General features: G+C 53.8%; 6 protein-coding genes across 6 annotated transcripts; 2 read left to right on the top strand and 4 right to left on the bottom strand.

Moving 5' to 3' along the window:
- Positions 1-669: 669 nt before the first annotated feature.
- INS49_004873 (uncharacterized protein) lies at positions 670-1,812 on the bottom strand (the record flags this gene model as incomplete). The annotated part of the gene is made up of 2 exons (XM_043165660.1): positions 670-1,473; positions 1,744-1,812. 2 exons carry the CDS (start codon positions 1,810-1,812, stop codon positions 670-672), a joined length of 873 nt encoding a protein of 290 aa, XP_043017789.1.
- A 1,270-nt stretch (positions 1,813-3,082) lies between these two features.
- INS49_004872 (uncharacterized protein) lies at positions 3,083-4,611 on the top strand (the record flags this gene model as incomplete). The annotated part of the gene is made up of 5 exons (XM_043165659.1): positions 3,083-3,336; positions 3,398-3,647; positions 3,709-4,008; positions 4,060-4,207; positions 4,274-4,611. The coding sequence occupies 5 exons, from the start codon at positions 3,083-3,085 to the stop codon at positions 4,609-4,611; spliced, it is 1,290 nt and encodes a 429-aa protein (XP_043017788.1).
- Positions 4,612-6,294: 1,683 nt separating this feature from the next.
- INS49_004871 (uncharacterized protein) lies at positions 6,295-7,002 on the bottom strand (the record flags this gene model as incomplete). The annotated part of the gene is made up of 1 exon (XM_043165658.1): positions 6,295-7,002. The coding sequence occupies one exon, from the start codon at positions 7,000-7,002 to the stop codon at positions 6,295-6,297; it is 708 nt and encodes a 235-aa protein (XP_043017787.1).
- A 975-nt stretch (positions 7,003-7,977) lies between these two features.
- On the bottom strand, positions 7,978-9,919 carry INS49_004870 (uncharacterized protein; the record flags this gene model as incomplete). Its single annotated transcript, XM_043165657.1, has 2 exons — positions 7,978-9,172; positions 9,417-9,919. 2 exons carry the CDS (start codon positions 9,917-9,919, stop codon positions 7,978-7,980), a joined length of 1,698 nt encoding a protein of 565 aa, XP_043017786.1.
- A 5,088-nt stretch (positions 9,920-15,007) lies between these two features.
- On the top strand, positions 15,008-15,860 carry INS49_004869 (uncharacterized protein; the record flags this gene model as incomplete). Its single annotated transcript, XM_043165656.1, has 2 exons — positions 15,008-15,235; positions 15,300-15,860. The coding sequence occupies 2 exons, from the start codon at positions 15,008-15,010 to the stop codon at positions 15,858-15,860; spliced, it is 789 nt and encodes a 262-aa protein (XP_043017785.1).
- A 698-nt stretch (positions 15,861-16,558) lies between these two features.
- INS49_004868 (uncharacterized protein) lies at positions 16,559-17,309 on the bottom strand (the record flags this gene model as incomplete). Its single annotated transcript, XM_043165655.1, has 2 exons — positions 16,559-17,043; positions 17,120-17,309. The coding sequence occupies 2 exons, from the start codon at positions 17,307-17,309 to the stop codon at positions 16,559-16,561; spliced, it is 675 nt and encodes a 224-aa protein (XP_043017784.1).
- Positions 17,310-20,128: the final 2,819 nt, after the last annotated feature.

Raw genomic sequence — 20,128 nt, 5'->3', positions numbered from 1 at the left:
GACTTATTAATAAGCACTTGTTGTGGTTCATATTGTGATGATATTAAACCGAAAACACTCGCCCCTGCTTCGTGTTCTGAAGTCGGGTAACCGCTGCCGGGTGCAGTAAGTCGCATCACATTTCGGTGACCTTTCACATTGGATGGTGAACAGTTAGTTGGTCATCTGACTTGAAAGGGGACAGGCCAGTCCTGTGGCTGTCAATGTTAGGATCAACATGAAGGGGCCGCCCAAGACTTCTTGGTCACTTGGCGGTTCGTACCGTGTGCATTGTATACTGAAATAGTTTGACGAGTCCAAGACCCCTTGGCATTAGATACCCGACCCGAGACGCCGGCTCGCGGGGATGTGCATCGGGAACAATAAATGAGAAATGCCCGTCGAGCCGCCAGGGACTGAGACACTTATGTCACTAGCCCGAAGTAACTCGTCGGAGATTAAATCAGTAGTCTAGAAGGCACACTTTCAAGCAGGAGACTGGCTATAAAGTTGAAGATGTCTCATTATTATTGGCCCCCAATATGCCCCGGGTATGCGTACGGGGCTAAAAGTAATGTAAATTCAAGCACGAGTCCAGTCTTGTAGTTGCCGGACGCCAGATTCCTTGGTATATGCTTCATAGTATCATGCAATGCTCACGCCTTCGACAGACCGCTTTTCGGAGACCCGTCACGCCTTCTCCTCCAAAGCGTCCCTGTTCACGTGCACCTCCCCCCGGTAGATTTCCAGGACCGTCATCAGCGGCAACGCCAACATCAACAGACTGACCATGGTAGCAAAGCTCCACTGCCTCTCACCGCTGTCCGACAGGGGCGTCGTGGGCTGGCCGAACGCCTGCGACGTGTATACGACGCGGACGGTGGCACCCACGGCGATGGCCGTCATCACCGCCCACCCCGCCAGCTGGACCCACTTGAAGGCCCTCTGCCTCCTGTCGTGGAGGTACCACGTGGACGCGAGGAAGACGATGCAGTTGCCCGCGATGACGGCGATGGTGCCCACATAGGAAAGCCCGACGTTGCCCGCCTTCTCGCCCTCGACCTGCCAGGCGCAGGTGGTCGGCAGCGTCGTGGTCTCGAGGTCCTTCTGCACGACCTGCAGCATGAAGATGCCGTAGACGCAGCTCAGCACGAGGTTGACGAGCATGAGGACCTGGCGCAGCCAGCGGAGGACGGTGTCGGAGCGGAAGGAGGCGACGAGGACGAGGAGGGTCAGGTTGTGGACGCCCATTGACAGCAGGGCCAGCATCCAGATGATGAAGAAGTGGTAAGGGACTAGGGTGTTGATCTGGGCGAGCCCCACGGCCTGGATGCCGATGCCGTACAGGATCTGCTGGTCTGAGAAGCCATAGAGCAGCTTCCGCCGGATCAGGCCGAGGGCGGGCTTGTGGGCGTTGAAGAAGGACTCCTGCAGGATGAGGGAGAGGGAGAGTGCGACGGCGAGCACGGCGGGGATGACGAATCCGAGTATGACCTTGGCAATGTTAGCATCTTGACCTTGAAGAAGTACGAGTGCAGCCCTATGCCCGAGGTATGGAGCAAGGCGGCGGGGCAGGATCTTCAGAAGGGATCATGTGTAAGCCCCGTAATATTCTGGAGCTCAAGTCGATGGCCTCGTCGTAGACCTGAACGGTCACATTTCGAGCCTGCATCTTGATCTTACGGACGGGGTGGGCGTGTGGATCTCAACACGCTCGTAACCAAGAGTGGCGACGAGAGGGACGGACGGTCAGGAGTCACTTACACCAATGCCTGCTACGCCGGCGTTGGACGGCGTCTCCGCCGGAGCATTTGTGCAGTTTGCAGAACTCATTTTGCTGAGATGACTGCTAAAAGAGTGACGCTAGTGAGTTGAAATTGGAAAAAGTGTTCACGAGCAGCGGCGCGGCCGCATCGCAATGACAGTGAACAACAGTAAGAAAAAGTCAAAAGTCGATGGGTTTGACAGCCCCGAGGTTGGGCAGGAAAGGAATGAGGGCGAGCTGGAAATAAGATGACGCAGTGCTGCCTGTGGCCTTTGGCCTCTTTCTACCTGACACAAGGGATGGGTGGCCTCTGGCAGGCCTAAATAAGGAGGGGGTAGGCATTGAATGTGGCAGTGATAGGCGCGGGAGGCGTGGCCCTTGTCTGCTTCTGGTTGGCGGTTGCATGGTTCTCGACTGTTACAACTTCATGCGCGGTCGCGCCTGGCCGGCCAATCGACTCGCCCAGCCGGCAGTTCCCTTCTAGTCAGCAGAAACAAAGGCTACGAGCCGACAGGCATCTTCAAAAATAGGGTAGCGTTTCGCTTTGTCGGTTCCTTTGCCAGGCGAGACATCGACCCTTTTATTTCAACTTTGTTATTAAGCGCCTGAGCCACGGTCACTTTCACTAACGCGGAACAACAACCGCGCTGTTTCAACATTTGGGGGGCAGTGAGACATCGATCACGGGAGCTAGCCACTGGCCGGAACTCTGCTGCTGTGCTTGCGAGCGGAAATAACAACATGAAGTCTATCTCCGCCGTGGCTCGCGAAGCGCCACCGTCAAAAGCCTGACCAGGCAGAATGTCAACGCCTCGACAGTGACAGCGTAAGGATTTCTCGACCCCAGGCAAAGTAGAAACAAAAAATGGTCCAGATTGTGACCCGCCGCCGAATCCGGACATCGTTATATCGTCCTGGAAAACCAGACTCCTGGCCGCAATGTCTGAGTACCAGACGCCCGCATTCCACACTGTTGGACGATGATGTACGTAAGCAATTGAGGCAAAGCTGATTGACCAGAGTAAAGTCGCCGAGGCCAGTATCAACAAAGTCGCCATTGCTCTGGAGGTTGACGTGCTGATGCACATCTGAGTGACCTCACCACTCAGGTCGGCCAGCTGTGCCGGATCTGACCCGATTATGGGCACCTTTTCAGAAATGGCCTCATGAATTCAAGAGCACGCATCAATGCGTCCATATGACGATGCCTCCGAGGCTCTCCAGTTGCCAAATGTCTCTTAATAGAGGCTGATATTGAACTGATTTTGAATTCAGATGTGACGAATGCTAAATTATCTCACTGTCCTTGCATGAAAATCGTATCGTCAGTTCTTCCGTATGGCGATCTCAACAGATACTCCTGTAACACCCCGGCTGCGCGTCGCCATCTCAGGCGGAGGACCCGCTGGGCTTGCAGCGGCCATAGCCCTTCTGGAAAAGCCGGGCTTCGAGGTCACGATATACGAGCAAGCCACAGAGCTGCGAGAAGTCGGCGCAGGGCTCAGGGTTGGCTACAATTCTTGGAGAGTTCTTGGCCTCCTGGGAGTCGCAGACAAGGTCAAGGGCCATATCAAGGTCGACCACCAACATCGGTAAGACCCTGGTTCACGTGAAATATACCAGCTGCACGTGTACCAGACTGAAAAGAACTAGGGACGGAGTTACTGGAGAGGTGCTGTACACGTATCCGCCCTATGAGGGCGACTGGAAATACCATGATACTCGAATCAGGCGAACTGTGTTACAAGACGCACTGAAGAGCCGCGTCCCTTCTCGCATAATTCAACTGAAAAAGCGATTGGTTGACTTGGTACAACAACCTGGAGGAGGCGTAACATTACTGTTTGAGGACGGCACGTCTGCACACGCGGACCTGGTTATTGGTGCAGATGGTATTCGATCTGTTAGTATTTACGCATTGCCTCTGAATGCCACGACTGTGCTGATACTGACTGATAATCAAGGCGGTCCGAAGAGCTACATTTCCTGACCACGCGACCACTTACAACGGGACTACTATCTGGCGGTGCTTGATACCACTGGACGCTGTCGACCATTTATCAATCACCAAGTACACTGCGTTTCACCATGGCCCCAAGAGAATGTTTAAATGCTCAGTGGTATCGACGAAAGAGGAGATCGAGGCAGGAAAGGGGCTTTGGGAAATGACCCTGCGTTCATATGAAGATCCGGCGCAAGCCAGAGGCAAGAAATACAGCTGGGGCATCCCGGCGAACAACGAACGAGTGGCAAGCCATTTCACGGTAGATTCATCTTTCCCCGTGTAAATGGAAATCAGCTGACCAAGTATGTAGGCATTCTCACCCGAAATCCGTGAAGCGATTGATCGAGTACCTGAGGGCGCCTGGAGAGAGTTCTCTGCCTTTTCCGGCCCGAGGCTCCAGCAAGTCATCGCTAATGGGAATACTGCGATCATCGGGGACGCGTCCCATCCCCTGCTAGGTATTATAGATCTTGTGACGTTTCTTTTGTGATGACATGAAGAAGCCCATTCTGATCGCTTCCCAGGCGCTTTCGGCACGGGAGCAGGCTTCGCAATGGAGGACGGATGGCTGCTTGCGCAGATACTTGAGCTCTCCTTGAACCAACACAAGAAGGACAAACCCCGTGCTCTTCAAGAGACTCTTGACCTGTTCGACAATATTCGCTCTCCATACTACCACAAGATCTACGATGTGCTCGACGCAAAACCGAAGGACGGCAAGGTTGATTATGCCGCGTGGTCACCAACCCCCGGAGGGCCGTTGAACTGGGTTTACTTCCATGATATTGAGGAAGACTGGAAACGGATAAAGAAGGGATTCAAAGCCGTGAATCAAGGCAGTGTTCCCCAAAACAATACCTAAGAATACTACTTCCCCATTAGATACAGTGGAATCGTTCAAAAATGTGTGTTGTTGGCTTCGACCTGTTTGATTTCTCCATGTTCTCATGGCTTGTAGAAGGCATTGCGGTCATTTGTAAAAATTGCTCGGAATTAGTAACAACCCAGAAATGAACCGATAATTCTAAGCCAAGGTGGTGTTGAGCCAGGCAGCACATAAAGGATGGCATATGGCTTGTAACTGGATCGGAAGATGTAACAAGTTGCTCTTGCCACGAAATTAGGCTCCTCACCTATGAGCTATGGTTTCTGCAAAATTTCATCTTTGCTGAGTCTAGTCTGCAGGAGACGGAAAAGCTCACTGATGCGTAAGCAAACGGGCAGCCCGTGTAAGGCCCACACACGCGACATTGTAAAAGTTTACGAATGTAGAACACTCTTCATAAGAGATATTTAGGCTCCAGTTGTGTTAGGCATTAAAAGTACATGAAAGTTATCTTCCTGGGTGTCTCCGAACAATGAGTACGTTTAGTGACTAGGCAACCGTTCAAGCCGTACTGTCTCAGAGTCACCATGCGCGGAACATTTTGTGAGACGCGGTTCTATGAGGTTTGTTATGCCACTGAGGTAGAGGCCGAAAAACTCCAGGAAGCCTACTGGGAAACCCACCCAACAGATGTATTTTAAGTAACTAGCTGAGTGACAACCACTTTACTTCCACGCGGATGTGATCTTCCACCTTGTCTACAACTACAACAGCTACACAGCGGAAACATCCCACGACTGCTGCAACCGCAAACCGTCTCCCACGGCCTTCGTGACTTTTCAAAGCCACTACGAGCAAATCATTCTCTCAACCGAGCATGAATTAATACAAAATCGTGCCAAGAAGTCGTATGACCTCTGGAGGGAGACCCGACGTTTGCTATACGGTTTCACGCCGCCCTCGTTGCGATTGGCATCCCGAAGCTAGCAGCCTTTTGTTGACAGCATCGTCGATCTCAAGCGGCTCCAAACTTCTGCTGACGACGATGACCAAAAGGTTGAGGTTCCGCCAGCTGCCCCTGCCCACTCCTGGTATGAGCAGACATACGCTCTTGGGATCGATTGCAATAGAGGGATGATCCCGGGGAGAGGACGTTTCAGGCGAGGTTAACCATTCGATTCATCACTGCGAGTAAGGGGACTACGCCGGATAGGAATGGGTGCATGAAGAATTGTTACTTATGCTCACTTTCCTCAAAGGCTAAGCGCTGGGAAATGAACTTTTGCAATGGAGTCTGACCTGGGAGACGAGCATTTTACTACGACATTTGGAAACTGCTCACTGTTCTTCGTTCTCGACCGCCAACCGCCTGAATCAAAATCACTTTGACTGGCAGAGCCGACGCAATGTGCACAGTGAAGAAGCGTGATGTGTTAGCTGCATCCCATCCCCGGAGATGGGAGGCGAGGCGGAACAATGCTATTGGGATGAAATGCACTGGGCTCTGGTGTCAAAGACGGGACCGTTGCCATCACTTACAGCCGCAAGTAGGATGACTTATTGCCTTTTGTCTGGCAATCTTTCAACTCCAATCGTCCATCTCCAACTACCGTAGTCATTCTCTGAATGCTCCCTCATCCCTCGATCGACCCCCATGGTGCTTCTCCTCAGATCTTCTCTTTAAGCCTCGCGTTGCGGCCGTTTACTTACAAATTGTTTTCAGGCTGAGAGCTTTGGCGTCGCACGGTACGCCGCTGGCAGGATACCCCCAATCGCAGCCTTGATCTGGAGCGACAGAGTACGTGAGTGCCAGCGGTGCTGCGACGTGAAACCACCCATGACCCAAAACTTCTCAACATTGAGATGCCGCTTCCACGTGCCCCGGATCTCACCCTCAGCATCAAGTCCCCATGTGGCGTCCAGCCGGGATGCAATATCACGGGCTTCATCGTTCCCGCCCAAGATCTCAGCAGAGGTCTCCCGCACGTCCTTGTCAGCGAACCCCGTGCACCAGATCACGGCATCCGTCTCCAGCTCTGAGCCGTCACTGAGTTTTAGTCCAGACTCTGTGTACGCAACGGGCTCCACATTCGCCTTCACGCTGCTCTTGCCCTCTGCAATCAGGTTTACGCCTCCAGTATCGACGTAGTGGCCACCGGCCCGCTCCACGAGATTGTGCAGGAGGTCCGCATCCGCATGGGAGCTATCGATGACGGGGAATCCCGCCGCAGCGAGGGCCCGGTACCGCTCTGGCTCCTGCGACGCGAGCAGCCCGAAGAGACCACGTCCCAGCTGGCTGTCGACAGCCGTGGGCGTGGTCTGGAAGAGCTTATCGCCTAGTTCCACGCCCAGGTCGTACGCGCCGAGACTGCGCTTGTCGCAGATGTATTCAAGTGGTACTATGTACGTTGGCGATCGAACAACCATGGTTGTCTTCAGGCCGGCGGCATGGCAGTCCTCGAGGATGTCAAAGGCAGTATTAGCAGACCCGACAATCACGACGGACTGAGCAAATATAATTAGTAGATAAAGTCAACCATAGAAATGTAAGGCAAGGTAAATGAAGTGCCAAATGCCCTGGGAACTAACTAGTCAGAGGGGAAGCTCCGTCCACGACAATGGGAGCAGGGATGTAAAGTCCTATTGTACAACAGCACTTGGGCTGCGACAACATTGTTATCTGGTCATGCAGTGGCAGGGATTCGCGGCATTCGGAACCAGTCTTGCGCAAGTCCAATGACATGGGTCTCTGTACATCATCACATCGGTGACTACATGTGTTGTGAACCGCAGCTTTCAGTAACGCGTTACCGGGAGATCTACTACACCTACGTTGCATCCCCACTTAAATTGACGAAGTCATTGGTCTTCGTCGTTACCTGCAAGGTGGGCTGTCGGGCATGTTGGACGGGGCTGGAATACAAGACAGCAGCTTGGCTTCAAAACATTGCTATGTGGACCGTGCTAGCCAGACTCTCCGTCTGTTGGTACAGGGCCCTGTCTGCACAGGACGAATCCTTCGCCTACACTGCCACGTCGCTTAACAAATGAGTTGTGCATTCCTGGTTTCATCACCAATGTAAGGCCCAACGAGTGCAGGATTGCAGGAGCAAGCCCCTCTACGATTGGACATCCGAGACACTGGACTCCAGGATCATCACCAACCGTATATTCGTGCACACGTTGGATTTTACACCCCTGGAACTTTGATGGAGCGAAATTCTTCGGACTAGAACAACAAGACCGAATGGCGAAACATCGAGAAATCAAATCATCAGAGACAATCACCTGGATTCAGCTCGGGCAGTGGTGGGCGAGGTGATGTATTCATCCCATGGAAACCAACTTTGCAGCAAAACGGGTATCTTCGTACATAGCCATCCATCACACCAGCACGGCGCTTCACGCCTTCTCGCCGTCAATAACTTTCTTTCGCCCAATTCCGACCATCTGCACCATCTCCTTCCAGAAGCTGCTGGGCGGCTCGCGGGCGAGCAGGTGCTCCTCGTACCTGTCGAGGAGGGGCCGGTCAAAGACGAGGTCGACGTCCTTGGGCTTGATGTACTTTGTGCGCTTCACGACCTTCCAGACGATGAACAGCAGGGGCGCCACGATCTGCATGGTGTAGTTTGAGAAGAATGTGCCGACGTCGAAGGCCGGGCGGAAAGAGGACCAGCCGTAGGTGAGGACGACGATGGTCTGCAGGAAGAGGGCGACCCAGGCGCCGTAGGGCTGGAGGTAGCCGTAGTAGGGCATGGTGCGGCGGTCGACGCCCTGGGCCTTGCACGCGGCGTGGTAGTTGAGGAAGGTGATGCTCATCACGATGTAGTTGATGACGCCGCCGCCCGTGATGAGCGCCAGCAGCCACTTGAGGACCTTGGCGGAGCCGCTGCCGCACTGGAGGAAGGACAGCATGGGGAAGATCATGGTGATGCAGAAGCAGTAGATGGGGACGCCGTTCTTGGCGGTTTTCCGGAGGAAGGCCGGGGCGCGGCCGTCGCCGGCGAGGGAGTAGAGGGACCGGGTCGCGCAGTAGGTGTACGTGTTACCGGCGGAGAAGATTGTCGTGAAGAGCAGGGCATTCACCAGGTGGGGCAGGCCTTGGATCTTGAGGTTCTCCATCGCCATGACCCAGGGGGAGGCGGCGGCGGTGCCACCGCCGGAGCCGCCGCCGAGGTAGATCTTCTGGAGGACCGGGTCGTTGTGGGGCAGCACGATTCCACATGTCAAAGCAGCGCCGAAGAAGAAGAGGCCGAATCGCACGTAGACGGTCTTGAAGGCCGACTTGATGTACCGGCTGGGGTGCTTGGCCTCGGCAGCGATCATGGAGATGTAGTCCGGGCCGACGACGGTGAAGGTGGCAGTGGCCAGAGCTCCCATGAAGCCTTCCATGCGGCCCGTGTCACCGGCAGTAAGATACGTCGCAAAGGATCCGGGATTGGTAAAGTACCGGAAGCCGTAGGCATCGTGGGCCGGGTTGCCTCCGACCATAGTGATGAACGTGAACAGGAACAGGATGAAGATGAGTATCACCTTGCCGCCGGACAGCCAGAATTCCGCTTCACCAAACACGCTCACAGCAGCCACATTCATGATACTAGAAGTCACACACGAATAGTTTAGCATACACACACACACACAACAACACAACACGCACAGATACACGCGGGGCAAGAGATGGGGCAAAAAGACGGGGTCACCCGGGGAGAGAGGGCGGGCGCGGAGAGCTCTAGAGGATTCCGGACGGTCTAGTTGGCTTTCGGGCCCTGGGAGAGAAAAAGTCGGAGCAGGATTAGGGTCGACCCAAGACACGGCGCACGTGGCGCTCGGTGATGCCTTACCCATATGCGATGATGATGGCCGCGCAGATACCCGCCGTGGGACCGGGCTCGGTGACCTTGTCGCTCCAGAACGAGAGCACGAGGTTGAGCGCGGTCACCTCGAACGGGATCAGCAGCGCCTCGTAGAAGAAGTAGTTCCAGCCGACCATGAAGCCGAGGGCCTCGTCGACCCACACGCCCGCGAGGCGGATGAAGCCGCCCGACACGGGCATGTAGGTGCACATTTCCGCGATGGAGTTGTTGACGAGCGCCACGACGCAGGCGTACAGCGTGTAGGCGAGGAGCAGGTTGCCGGGCCCGCCCTTGACGAGGCCCTCGCCGATGGTCACGAACAGGCCGGTGCCGATGGTGCCGCCGATGGCGATGAGCTGGATCTGCCGGTTGTCCAGCCGCCGGTGCAGGCCGTCCGAGTTGTGCCACACGGGGCGGTCATCGCTGGAGCTGGTGGAGACGCGCTGGCTGGCGGGAGCCTCCTTGGAGGCCTTGAGGTCGGGGGAAGACATCGTGAGAGGGATACCGTAGGGATCTGATCCACTCCGTTGAACGGACGGGGTGGTTCACTCAGAATCTCCCGGCGATGGCGAAGGTAAGGACGAGGTACTGCACCACAGATTGCATGTGGGACAGCGTAGGAGAATTTTTTTTTTTTTTGCTCACGAACGGTGGGACTGAGAAAGGATGCAGGAAAAACTTGGAAGTGGCTTTTCCAAGTCGCAGCTCTGCGCAGTCTTATACCACCGCCCTGGTTTGCTGGGAAGGATACAAACACACCGTACACGAAGAGTGGGGGCTTGGGTGGGCTTCAAGAGTGGGAGGAGGCAAAAGAAAAAAAGTTCAAGTTTGGCCAAGCAGCCCACAGGTACAATCGAGTACGTATTGGTCATGGATGCGCCAGTGCGCAGCCATGTGCAAGAAGACATTAGTGCAGATTTTTGCAGTAATACTGTTAGTAATGAGTCGGTCGCTCAATTAGACGGCGTGATTATTGCATCACAGGTTCAGGCCCAGTCAGGTCTCCAGCCGTATCTGTGGACGACAGAAGTCTATGTGGGGTTGGCTGCGGGTTTAACGAGTCAGCGTACGCCCACCCAGCTTCTACAGTACGCCCACCCAGCTTCCAGCGTTGGCCCACCCAGTATAAGGAAAATTAGCTGCATCCGCATTAAAATGCAAGTACTGCGGGGTTTTTAATAAGCCAGGGTAGCTATTTTCCAATTTAAGCAATACTTTAAAAATACAAGCCTAAAAAGCCCAGAGGGCCCCAGAGCGCCCAGAGCGCCCAGAGCGCCCAAAGCGCCCAGAGCCCCCAGAGCCCCCAGAGCCCCCAGAGCCCCCAGAGCCCTCAGAGCCCCCAGAGGGCCCCAGAGCGCCCAGAGGGCCCCAGAGCGCCCAGAGCCCCCAGAGCGCCTAGAGGGCTGCAGAGCGCCCAGAGCCCCCAGAGCCCCTAGAGCGCCCAGAGGGCTGCAGAGCGCCCAAAGGGCCGTAGAGCGCTTAGAGGGCGCAGAGGGCGCAGAGGGCCGCAAAGGGCAGCAGAGGGCGGCAAAGGGTAGAAATAACTTTTAAGTTGTAAATAGAGAGGTAGCTATGGGACCCCTTTAGGGTAGCTATAGGACCTCTTTAAGATAACTATAGCTATGCTTTATTAATAACCCCGCAGTATTAATATTTTATAGCGCATGCAATCAATTTCCTTGTACTGGGTGGGTCAACGCTGGAAGCTGGGTGGGCGTACTGTAGAAGCTGGGTGGGCGTACGCTGACTCGGGTTTAACTGGGGCCGTCCCTGACCAGGCGCACGGCGATCATTCCTAAAGGCGGACCTGCAGACAAAGGGTGGGTTCGAGAAGTCGGGGCGTGTGGGCGGCGCGTGAGAGCCTTGCTAGCAGATGCTCTAACAACCATAGCCACAAACTGTTTAGATAGCCTGATGCCACCGCTCGCCTCTTACATAAAAGGCCAAGAGTGAAATATTTTGCACCTTTTGCCAAGGCATATTCGTAATCCTGGCTCGATGAAAGGATCATGAATCCTCGAACTGACTTTGCCTCGGCAAAAAGCCATAATCACGCGTGGATGCCGTACCACAGTCTCTACTCGGGTGCGATTTTCTTGGGGATGGACAAATGCCAGGCAGTTCCGTACACTGCCTCCTGATACTGCGCAGAAGCGATCGACATCGCATGTAGACTAAGCGTTGCTGCAGGAAGAGCACATGACCTGCAATCTTTTGCCTTCCACGAGCCTGTCGATCAATGATGACCATCCAAAGCTTGCACTGCCATGAGACAAGGCAAGATCCGATGTATCAGCACAGAAACGCCGGGTTTATGACGAGGCAGAATTGCCCCAGACTTTTCTCAAATTGGTCACAAATTAACTACCTCGGAAAGCTTATGCGTATCAAGGGCCGATGCCATTAGCTCCCGTGGTTGGAGTATATACGTCTAGATCGATACAAGATGCACCACCTGCAGCAGGTTCAATGTGTGGGGGCGCACAGACATTTCTACATGAACATGATCTTTCTGTGTTCCTGGAATGACAGCCTCAAATTCACTACAGCTGTACGTTGTCATCGACATGTCCTCTTGAAAGCCCTCTGATTCTCTCCCTAGTCCTCCGCCCAGTCATCGCGATGTGTGCCCTTTGAAGAAAAGCTTGGAAATCGCTTGGCTATCACTCGCCCCAGAACTTCCTCCAAGGGTGCTACGAGATGGGGATCCGGACCCGGACGCGACGTCGCTGCATGGCCGGAGCCACTTGCGCGCTGATAGCGCAGCCGGCTTTGGCGGGCCTAGACGCCCATGTCTGCCGTCCCTCAGGCTGTTGACAAGCCAGGCACGCTGGCCACGTTTTGAGCTGCAACTTGAGTGATCACCAGCTTCCTCTTTCTCAGATCCCGAATCTGTTCCGTTGGAAGAGTCCGCACCCGGTTTGGTCTGCCTTGGGATCGCGATGGTAGCACATGGGCTGTGCGGGGAATGATTAAACTCCAATCTGTCAGCCTTCGTTTCTGTGAGGGAAATTCCGATTTTCGGCGCCGACAAGCTCTTGGAACTTAATTCCAACCCCTTGGGACGACGTGCAGGCCTCTCGAACCCTGTGGTACTACGTGTATCCGCCGTGATAGGACTCTTGGCTGCCAACGGGCTGGAAGCCAACGCACTCGACGATCCCTAGAAGACCGTTCTCGGCCTGCTGCCATCCTGCTCCCCTTGGCCGACGATGAAAAAGGACGCTCCGCAGATACCACGAAAGGAAGTATCCGAGACATCGACGTCGCTCAGGACGTCAGCGGCTTAGCTGCCTTGACTTGTGGGGTATACAGGCTGGAGGATGTGCAGTAGGGCAGCCTTGCCAAGGGGCGGAGTCCGGGGAGAACGCGTATCTGTCTCGGGGTCTCGCCTTTCAGCATGCATGACCGATTTTATGCTTGTCACAGCTTTCGTGTTCGAGATACTGGCGGCTCGCTCAGCTGAACTAGCGGCGACGGCGACGGCTGGACCGCATCATCCATGTCTCCTAGTTGTGCGGGTATGATACATACCCGGAATAACAGGGAGGAATACATACTGTGGATCGAGGCAGGAGACAGCTTCAACCATGCTCTGCTGCAGCTGGGCCCCGTTGGGATGAGGCCCCTTGTCCAGTGCGCCGACGACAGGGACCGGCGATGACGAGATGAGCCGCCAATGGCGGTACAGGCTTGTATGCGCGACCAGGGCATCACCAACGGCTGTTGGGAAGCCATCGCTCCTGCTGCTTCCGATGTGTACCTTCAACGGGATTGCAATCGTCAGTGGAAGACCCACCGTCCTACGTGTTAAATTGGCGTGGGCAGCAAGCATTGGGGACGGGGAATCGCTCCGCTGCCCGGTGGCTATCGTGGTGGACCAGAAAATGAAGGATGGCGTCTACCGCCATCCTGGAGTTCCTGATTATGGCCGTCAGCGATTGAAACAGATCACTGGGAGAACCGGGCGATGAAAATCAGGTTATGGTGTGACTGCAGATCCATCGTCGCCCGGGCTTCGACGTGGATGTCGGCACCAGCATCGCCAACGAGTTGGTAACTGTACACTGCTAAGTGCTATCATAAATGGTCGAGGCTCAATCGTTGACGTCTCGACCCTCAAGGGTTTCACATGCTGCTGGGGTCGTCCGAAACCTGGAGTGGGCTCGGCAGAGGGAATCAGAACTCACCAGTGCTGCATCAAAGTCTCTTCGTTACGTGACCATTCTTCCATCTGTTGCTCCATGACCTGCGAGTCGAGATGTGCTGGTACGGTGGCGAAGTGGAGGGAAAACTGCTGGGCATCTTCACCTCAACTTTATACCTAGCATGATGTCTCTGAGCTAGGAGACCAGGCAAGCCCGACCAGGTCAACCTTCTGATTTGTGGGGCTTGGTAATGAGTGATAACAAGTGGTCCAATTTCTGTAAACAGTCATCGGCAATTAGGTCTTAAACCAGGCCATCGTGAACGAAACTAGGCCCTCGATGGCAGCCTTCAGTGGTAGGAGATCCACGGCGTCTTACTGTTGAACTTTGGCTGGTTGGAGGCCAAAATTGTTTTAGCTGTGGTGCCGTGTCTGCTTTCCTGGTTCTCGACAATGTCATGTATGTTCCGCTTTGACCATTCTGGAACTGCTTCTAATTGCTATTTGCATTGAATGCTTGAGTTGACTAATAGCACAGCCTGCACTTGTGCAAGCCTCTAACCAAGCATAATCCTCAGATAGTCTCGCTTCCACGTTACAGACGTTTGATGTCGCTCAGACCTATTATTCCATCAAACGGAGTCACAGGTGAGACGAGCTATTTATGCACCAGTGCATACTGCTTAAGAAGCATATGTGAACAGACTAAAGAAGAACGAGACCACTTACGCACCGGTGGAGGACAACTCCATGCCAGTGCCTTCATACATCACGATCACAATCATATCTTGGGCCAGGCGTCGATGAGTCGTCGTTGTTCGGATGTCCCACTGCGCACTGGTTGCCCAGAAAAGGCTCCAAACTCGCTAAGATCGTGCATTTGCTCGCCCCTGAAACTCACCTCTACTTCTCACATACCTCCTTCCTCGTTTCTATCCCTCAGAAAGATTGATAGCGCAATTACGCCGCCTTTCAATTTTTTTTTTAAAAAAAAAAATCGGTGTCTCGACCTGGCTTCTCCATGGACCGGTCGAAGTTGTTCCGGACGAGTTGCTGTCGTCATGAAGGGCTGTCCTTTCTCAGAACTGCTGGAGGCAGACCTTGACTGAAATTCTTCGAACGGAATTAAACATTCTAAGGTGAACTGTCTCACACACGTGCATTGAACCGTATCGGGAGATCGTCATTCTCAGCCTAGAAGAATCTCACGTCTTGTGGCTTGGCTTTGCCGTACTAAGCTTAGTGTGCCGAAAACTTCACGAACATTAGGCAGGGTGACAGGGGGAAGCAAGTCATCCCACCTGACTGCCTGGCCCTCTGTTATTTATTTTGCAATGGATTCTCACCTTGGACTTGACCACTATCTCTCAATTCATCACCTATCAAAAAGACCTGCGCTCTTCGTGTGGAATTTTACACATGATCCTGAAACATGTCGTCTTCCAAGCTTGAATGGTTCATCGCCCAGGGCAGCGAATTCAACTGGTCGAGCCAGCCATTCGCTCGCACAACCAAAAGCATGATAGACACAGATTTCCATGAATGGGGATTTGTCATCTACCGCTGCGCCTATGGCGACGATGAGGCATGGCAACGGTACATGAAGTATTTCGAGGAAAATGTCCTTGACGGTCTAGAGCACCATGGCGGAGACTGGGTGGTAGGTGATTCCCTCGCGCACAGCCAGCTGATGCATTAAGCTAATGGACCATTCCTGCATAAAGCTGCCGCAATACGCCAAATGGACAGTCAAAGAAGACCGCGAGGCTCTCGACGGCGCGAGCATCGACGCGGTCCGCAGCATGTTTGTCCAGTGGCGCGACGAGCACGGCGTGGAACGCAAGCCGCACTGGGCGAGGCGGCTGGTCCCTCCCATGGCGAGAGATCCACCCATGCGTCTGCCGCGTTTCACATACTGCCTCTACGTCGACCAGAAGTGTCTGAACACCGTCAATGCCTCCGCCCAGTCATTTCCGCGGCCAAATCGCTCCGCGCCAGAACCGCCACCCTTGGTTGCCGCGTTGATTGACGGTGACTTCGACGAGAGCCAGTATGTACGCGGTGGGCCTCGCGCTGCCCCGGACGAGCGAGGTCAGTTCCCCGCCGTAGACGGACGGACATGCGGTTATGTGGGATGGGAGTGTGTGGATACGAATGGGCTGGGTTGCAAGTATGAGGCCCTACATGACCTCCGCTTGGACGATCCGATGGATTACAACCGGCCGCCCAAGATCTCGCCGCTGGGGTACGAGGCCTTGACAGACAATGGCGTTCAGAGAGTTTAGAGACTTGGTCCCCATTGACCTGGTGTATCAGGTCCAAAGCTAATTACACTTTGCCTTCACGACCCAAGCGAGTGAGTAAGTCAGCTGTCAACAGGAGGTAGAATGCATTACAAGCAGTCCCTTTCGAAGTAGATTAAGCAAGCCGGTATCGGCCGACTATAGCAATGCTAGAATTCTGATGGTACTTCAAGCTCGAAGAAATTAGGGCAGACCTTTTTGCTCATACCAGTGTAAGTGGGAACAACGGTTCACAATTAGTTCAACCGCGGTGGAGGATGCGGCCATATTGAGATGGCCAACGAATGCAGGCTTGTGGTGCAATCGTTGCACTATTCCAACTGCCGATAGCGGGCTTCGGGAGCACAGGTATAGAATGACAATCTCACAACCAGCGCATAATTATTGGGCTGTAGGAATTCCCTGGCAAAATCGAACAGCACTGATTCAAGAGCCACTCGGGATGATGCCAGGGTACACGCGTATTCTCAGACTGCAGAGCCTTCTGGTTTTCTCAGTTTAGCATAGCCCGACCTCAGATGCATATGTATCGCAGATGGTACTGAAGTGGGAGTAGCTCTAGCCTTTATTCGTGTCCGGACTCGTGCACATGTCCCACAAGGCGATACTCCACAAAGTCTTGCCCAAGACCTTGATGGATGCCACCCAGTCCAGCCACTGCACAGCCCCATCTGTTTTGCTTAAGTGATCGTGTACGACAAAACCGGGATCACGACGTTCTGGCCATCGGGGATTACACAGGTGGCATTGTTCCCCGAGTCCCGAGAGCAGGCAATCTCGAAGTCCACGCTTCCACTGGCGCGGATGGTGCTGCCATTGTTGCAGTTCCACGACTGGAGAGGGCTGAAGTCGATGTGGCCGGTGCTGACGTCGGTGTTGCTGTCCCCAGCAAAGTTAATGCGGTACGCGACACCGCCGCAGAATAGCATGCCGTTGCCGACCTCGTAGCGCCGGATGCTCTGCGGGTTGGACTCGAGGCACGACCCGTACCCGGGGACGTTGGTGCCGATGGAAATCGTGTCCGGGGGCCCGAACCCGGCTGGCTGCAGCGGGAGTCCGGTGTAGCAGGCACCGACGCCGCACCTGTCGCAGGGCCCGAGGTTGCCGTCGCAGGGTACCAGGACTCCAGGTGTGGATGTTGAGTTGAAGCAGACGCCCTCGGGCGCTGGTGCGTGATGGTGTGAGCAGTCCTTTTCTTTTCTTTTATTCCGATACGGAGAAACGTTGTTTCCAAAACTTACGAGCGTTGGCCTGGGTGACACAGTCCAGGTTGCTGCTAGAGTTGAACCAATTGAACGAGGTCACCTCCCATGCTGGAATCACATCGCATTCTGCAGGTGGAGTGAGAGACTGCCTCGCGTTGAGAACGGCAGCACCCCTGGCGAGTGATAGGAAAGGAAGAAAGATGGAGATGAGCGACGTTGGCGGCATGCTGGGCAGTGGCTTTCACGATGACGTAGGACAACAGGCTGACCAAGACGTGTGAGAGACAACGGATTCTCAACAGCCCGAATTATTGGTGATAAATGAACCGGGACAAAGCCGCTTTATACATGCGTATATAGGAAAGAGCGTACGATACTGAAATTAATACCCAAAAGGCCCTCTCCTCACCTCGCATCCCCGGCGTTTTCCTCACCGAATGGAATGTAGCTGCCTAGAGAGGGGGAATACGAGGCAATTTACAGTAGCTGTAAATGCAAGACGGAATTGCGGCCCGGGAGCACAGAGCCGAAGGAATGGCGTTAAGTTTACATAATGCCTGCCGTACTCATGCACATGGGAAATGTTTGCTGTCAAGGTGAAGATTTCTAAATACTAAAGCCTCTATATACCAACCGTCGTCTACCAGGATGAACGACAGTCTACGTTTAACAGTCAGACAGAAACTCAAGTTGACATTCCTTGAGGCAGGGCTCTGGCGAAATTTGTCTGAGTTCTGACGTTAAAAAGCAGGGACCAGCACAATTCTTGTACGCCTCATAATCACAGCGATCGCCAAGCTCTAGAAATCAATGTTAGCAACCAAACAATCCGTTATTGGGCAAACCAAGATGCGAATTAGAGGTAATTCTTTATGTAAATGGAGAACACACCGGCTGGTTTCTCGGCGCCATGAGGAAGTGCGACAGCAGTGGCCAGGAGGGCAGAGGTAATAGCAGCGATGGAGAAACGCATTTTGATGAAAATACGATAGTGGTGTATTGAAAGGAAAAGGCGGGGTTGGGCTTCAGTTTATTGTTTGGGCTTGGTAGGGTCGACCTGTTAAGACATTTTTGGACGGACATTGAGACTTGAGGCTGTCTTTATAGTTTTTCTCTGAGGGTTCGCGTCAAGACTATTTTGGTCTTCGCCGTATGACCAATTGCCTGACTTTCTAGTCTATGGCGCCGCCAGAAGCGGTTCTCGCTAGCCTCATCTGTGCGGTTGTCACAAGGCTGTCACTATTTTCTAGGCCATGTGCCATGACCATGTTCAAAATCTACTGTTATCAGCATCGTTTTTGTTTTAATTGCTGGGTGTTGAAGCGTTTACCACAGTATGAAGGGATCGCATGCATGCTGCTTAAGAAGCATATATTGACCACCCACTTCTCTAAGGCGACTCGAATGGAACGCCAAGTGATCACTTACGAGGCTGGGCATCAAGTCTGTACACCTTTAAAATACCCCAAGAGACGCATAATATAGCTGGTGGCAGTGTCATATTAGATCCTGTCAATCCTAAACAACTACCCTTGTAGTTTAGAATGACCGTCCACGTGCCAGCCGCCTTTACGAAAGATGCGCACGTGCTTTCTACACATTTCAGGATGCCTGATCTCGAGAGCACCTGTCGGCCTGTACCTTTGCAAAGCCTTAGAGCAGATCCGTCGAACTACCTTCCCTCGGCTCTAGGCACGGATCGAACCTACCACTTCAGACTTACAACATAGTTTAAGTGGCATCATATTGTCCCTCAACGCCACCTAGAGCTAGGAGCTCTGGCGCCTCCGTCTCAAAGATGAGCTTACTACCCCGCTGTGTTCACTCCTGCTCATGGCCCACGATGGCGAACCGTCGCTTCTAGTGTATGGACCATAGCCGCCCCGCAGGGATCCGATGTTTACAAGCGCATGGCAGGATCCGGTCTTGCCAGTGCATGTATGTCCGGAGTGGATTTGATCAAGGGAGGAAGAGGACACTCGGACTAATTACTGAGGAGTCTCCTTGGTGCGTAGTCGCTGGGTTATTTAGCATATGGCAAGCCTATCGGGTCTGCAGCCAAAGGACCAATGTGTTGATAATCAGGAAACCGTCGAGAATTGCTGTAATTGCTGTAATTGCTGCCATGTTAATCAAAGTGCAGAATATCCGGGGGAATCTGAATAACGTAGATGCCTAGCCTTCTCAATAGATAATCAAAGTGAAGTGAGTCTTTTAAAGGCTGTTCTAGCACTGCAATATGACTGGAAGCATTAACCTACAAATATACTCAGAAATATGCCTGCCCTTTCTTCAAGTCGGACTATCGAGCTCTTTCCCGCAGGACCTGGGATTTGTCACTCCACGGAGCCTTTACACACAACAGTTCCTCGCTTGCCCAACGCGTTGCGTATAGGAATTGTCTATTTCTGTGAGGGTATCCCGGACTCATTCACCAATGCCTTTCTCATCCCGGGTTCCTGAGCTTTGCAGATCATTCATTCTTGAGTCGGGCTCCGCGCTGACGTATTTGATTTGTAAATCTGGACGCAGTGCAGGATCATCGCGGCAAATTCCACCACCAGCGCGCATCAGGAGGAGCTGCCGCTCAGCCGCTACGGGTCTCCCACAGCTCGGGCGGGTCGTCGACCCGCCGGACGCTGATCATACTCCTCTCAACAGACGGGCCGAGATCTATCCCGGCAGTAGCAACCATTCGGACTAAACTGGGGCGAGATCACGACTTAGCGGTGGCTAATGCGAGTTGTGGCCCCTACGTGGGAGACGCGACTGGGATCGACCTTCAACAGACACGTGTTCTCTTGGGATCGCTTGGCCCTCGATCCGGAGGTTGCACAAGAATAGAGAAATTTTTTCCACTTTGGCTAGATTGCTGGCGTGCCACGGGTGCTTTAACAGCCACAGAAGCGCGCATGGCGGCCTTGTACTTCCTGCAAATGCGGCAATGGCCGAGGGGCAGTGAGATTGGTGATGCGGCCACTGGTAGTTTACAGAGAGGGTGAGCGGCAGCCTCACTTGGGATGGTGGAGCTGGGATGGAAGCCCA

This window comes from Diaporthe citri (genome assembly GCF_014595645.1).
Source record: "Diaporthe citri strain NFHF-8-4 chromosome Unknown scaffold_13, whole genome shotgun sequence".
In the NCBI taxonomy this organism is placed as follows: domain Eukaryota; kingdom Fungi; phylum Ascomycota; class Sordariomycetes; order Diaporthales; family Diaporthaceae; genus Diaporthe; species Diaporthe citri.
Note: the sequence above shows the minus strand (reverse complement) of the source record. Positions and strands in the feature narration are given on the sequence as shown.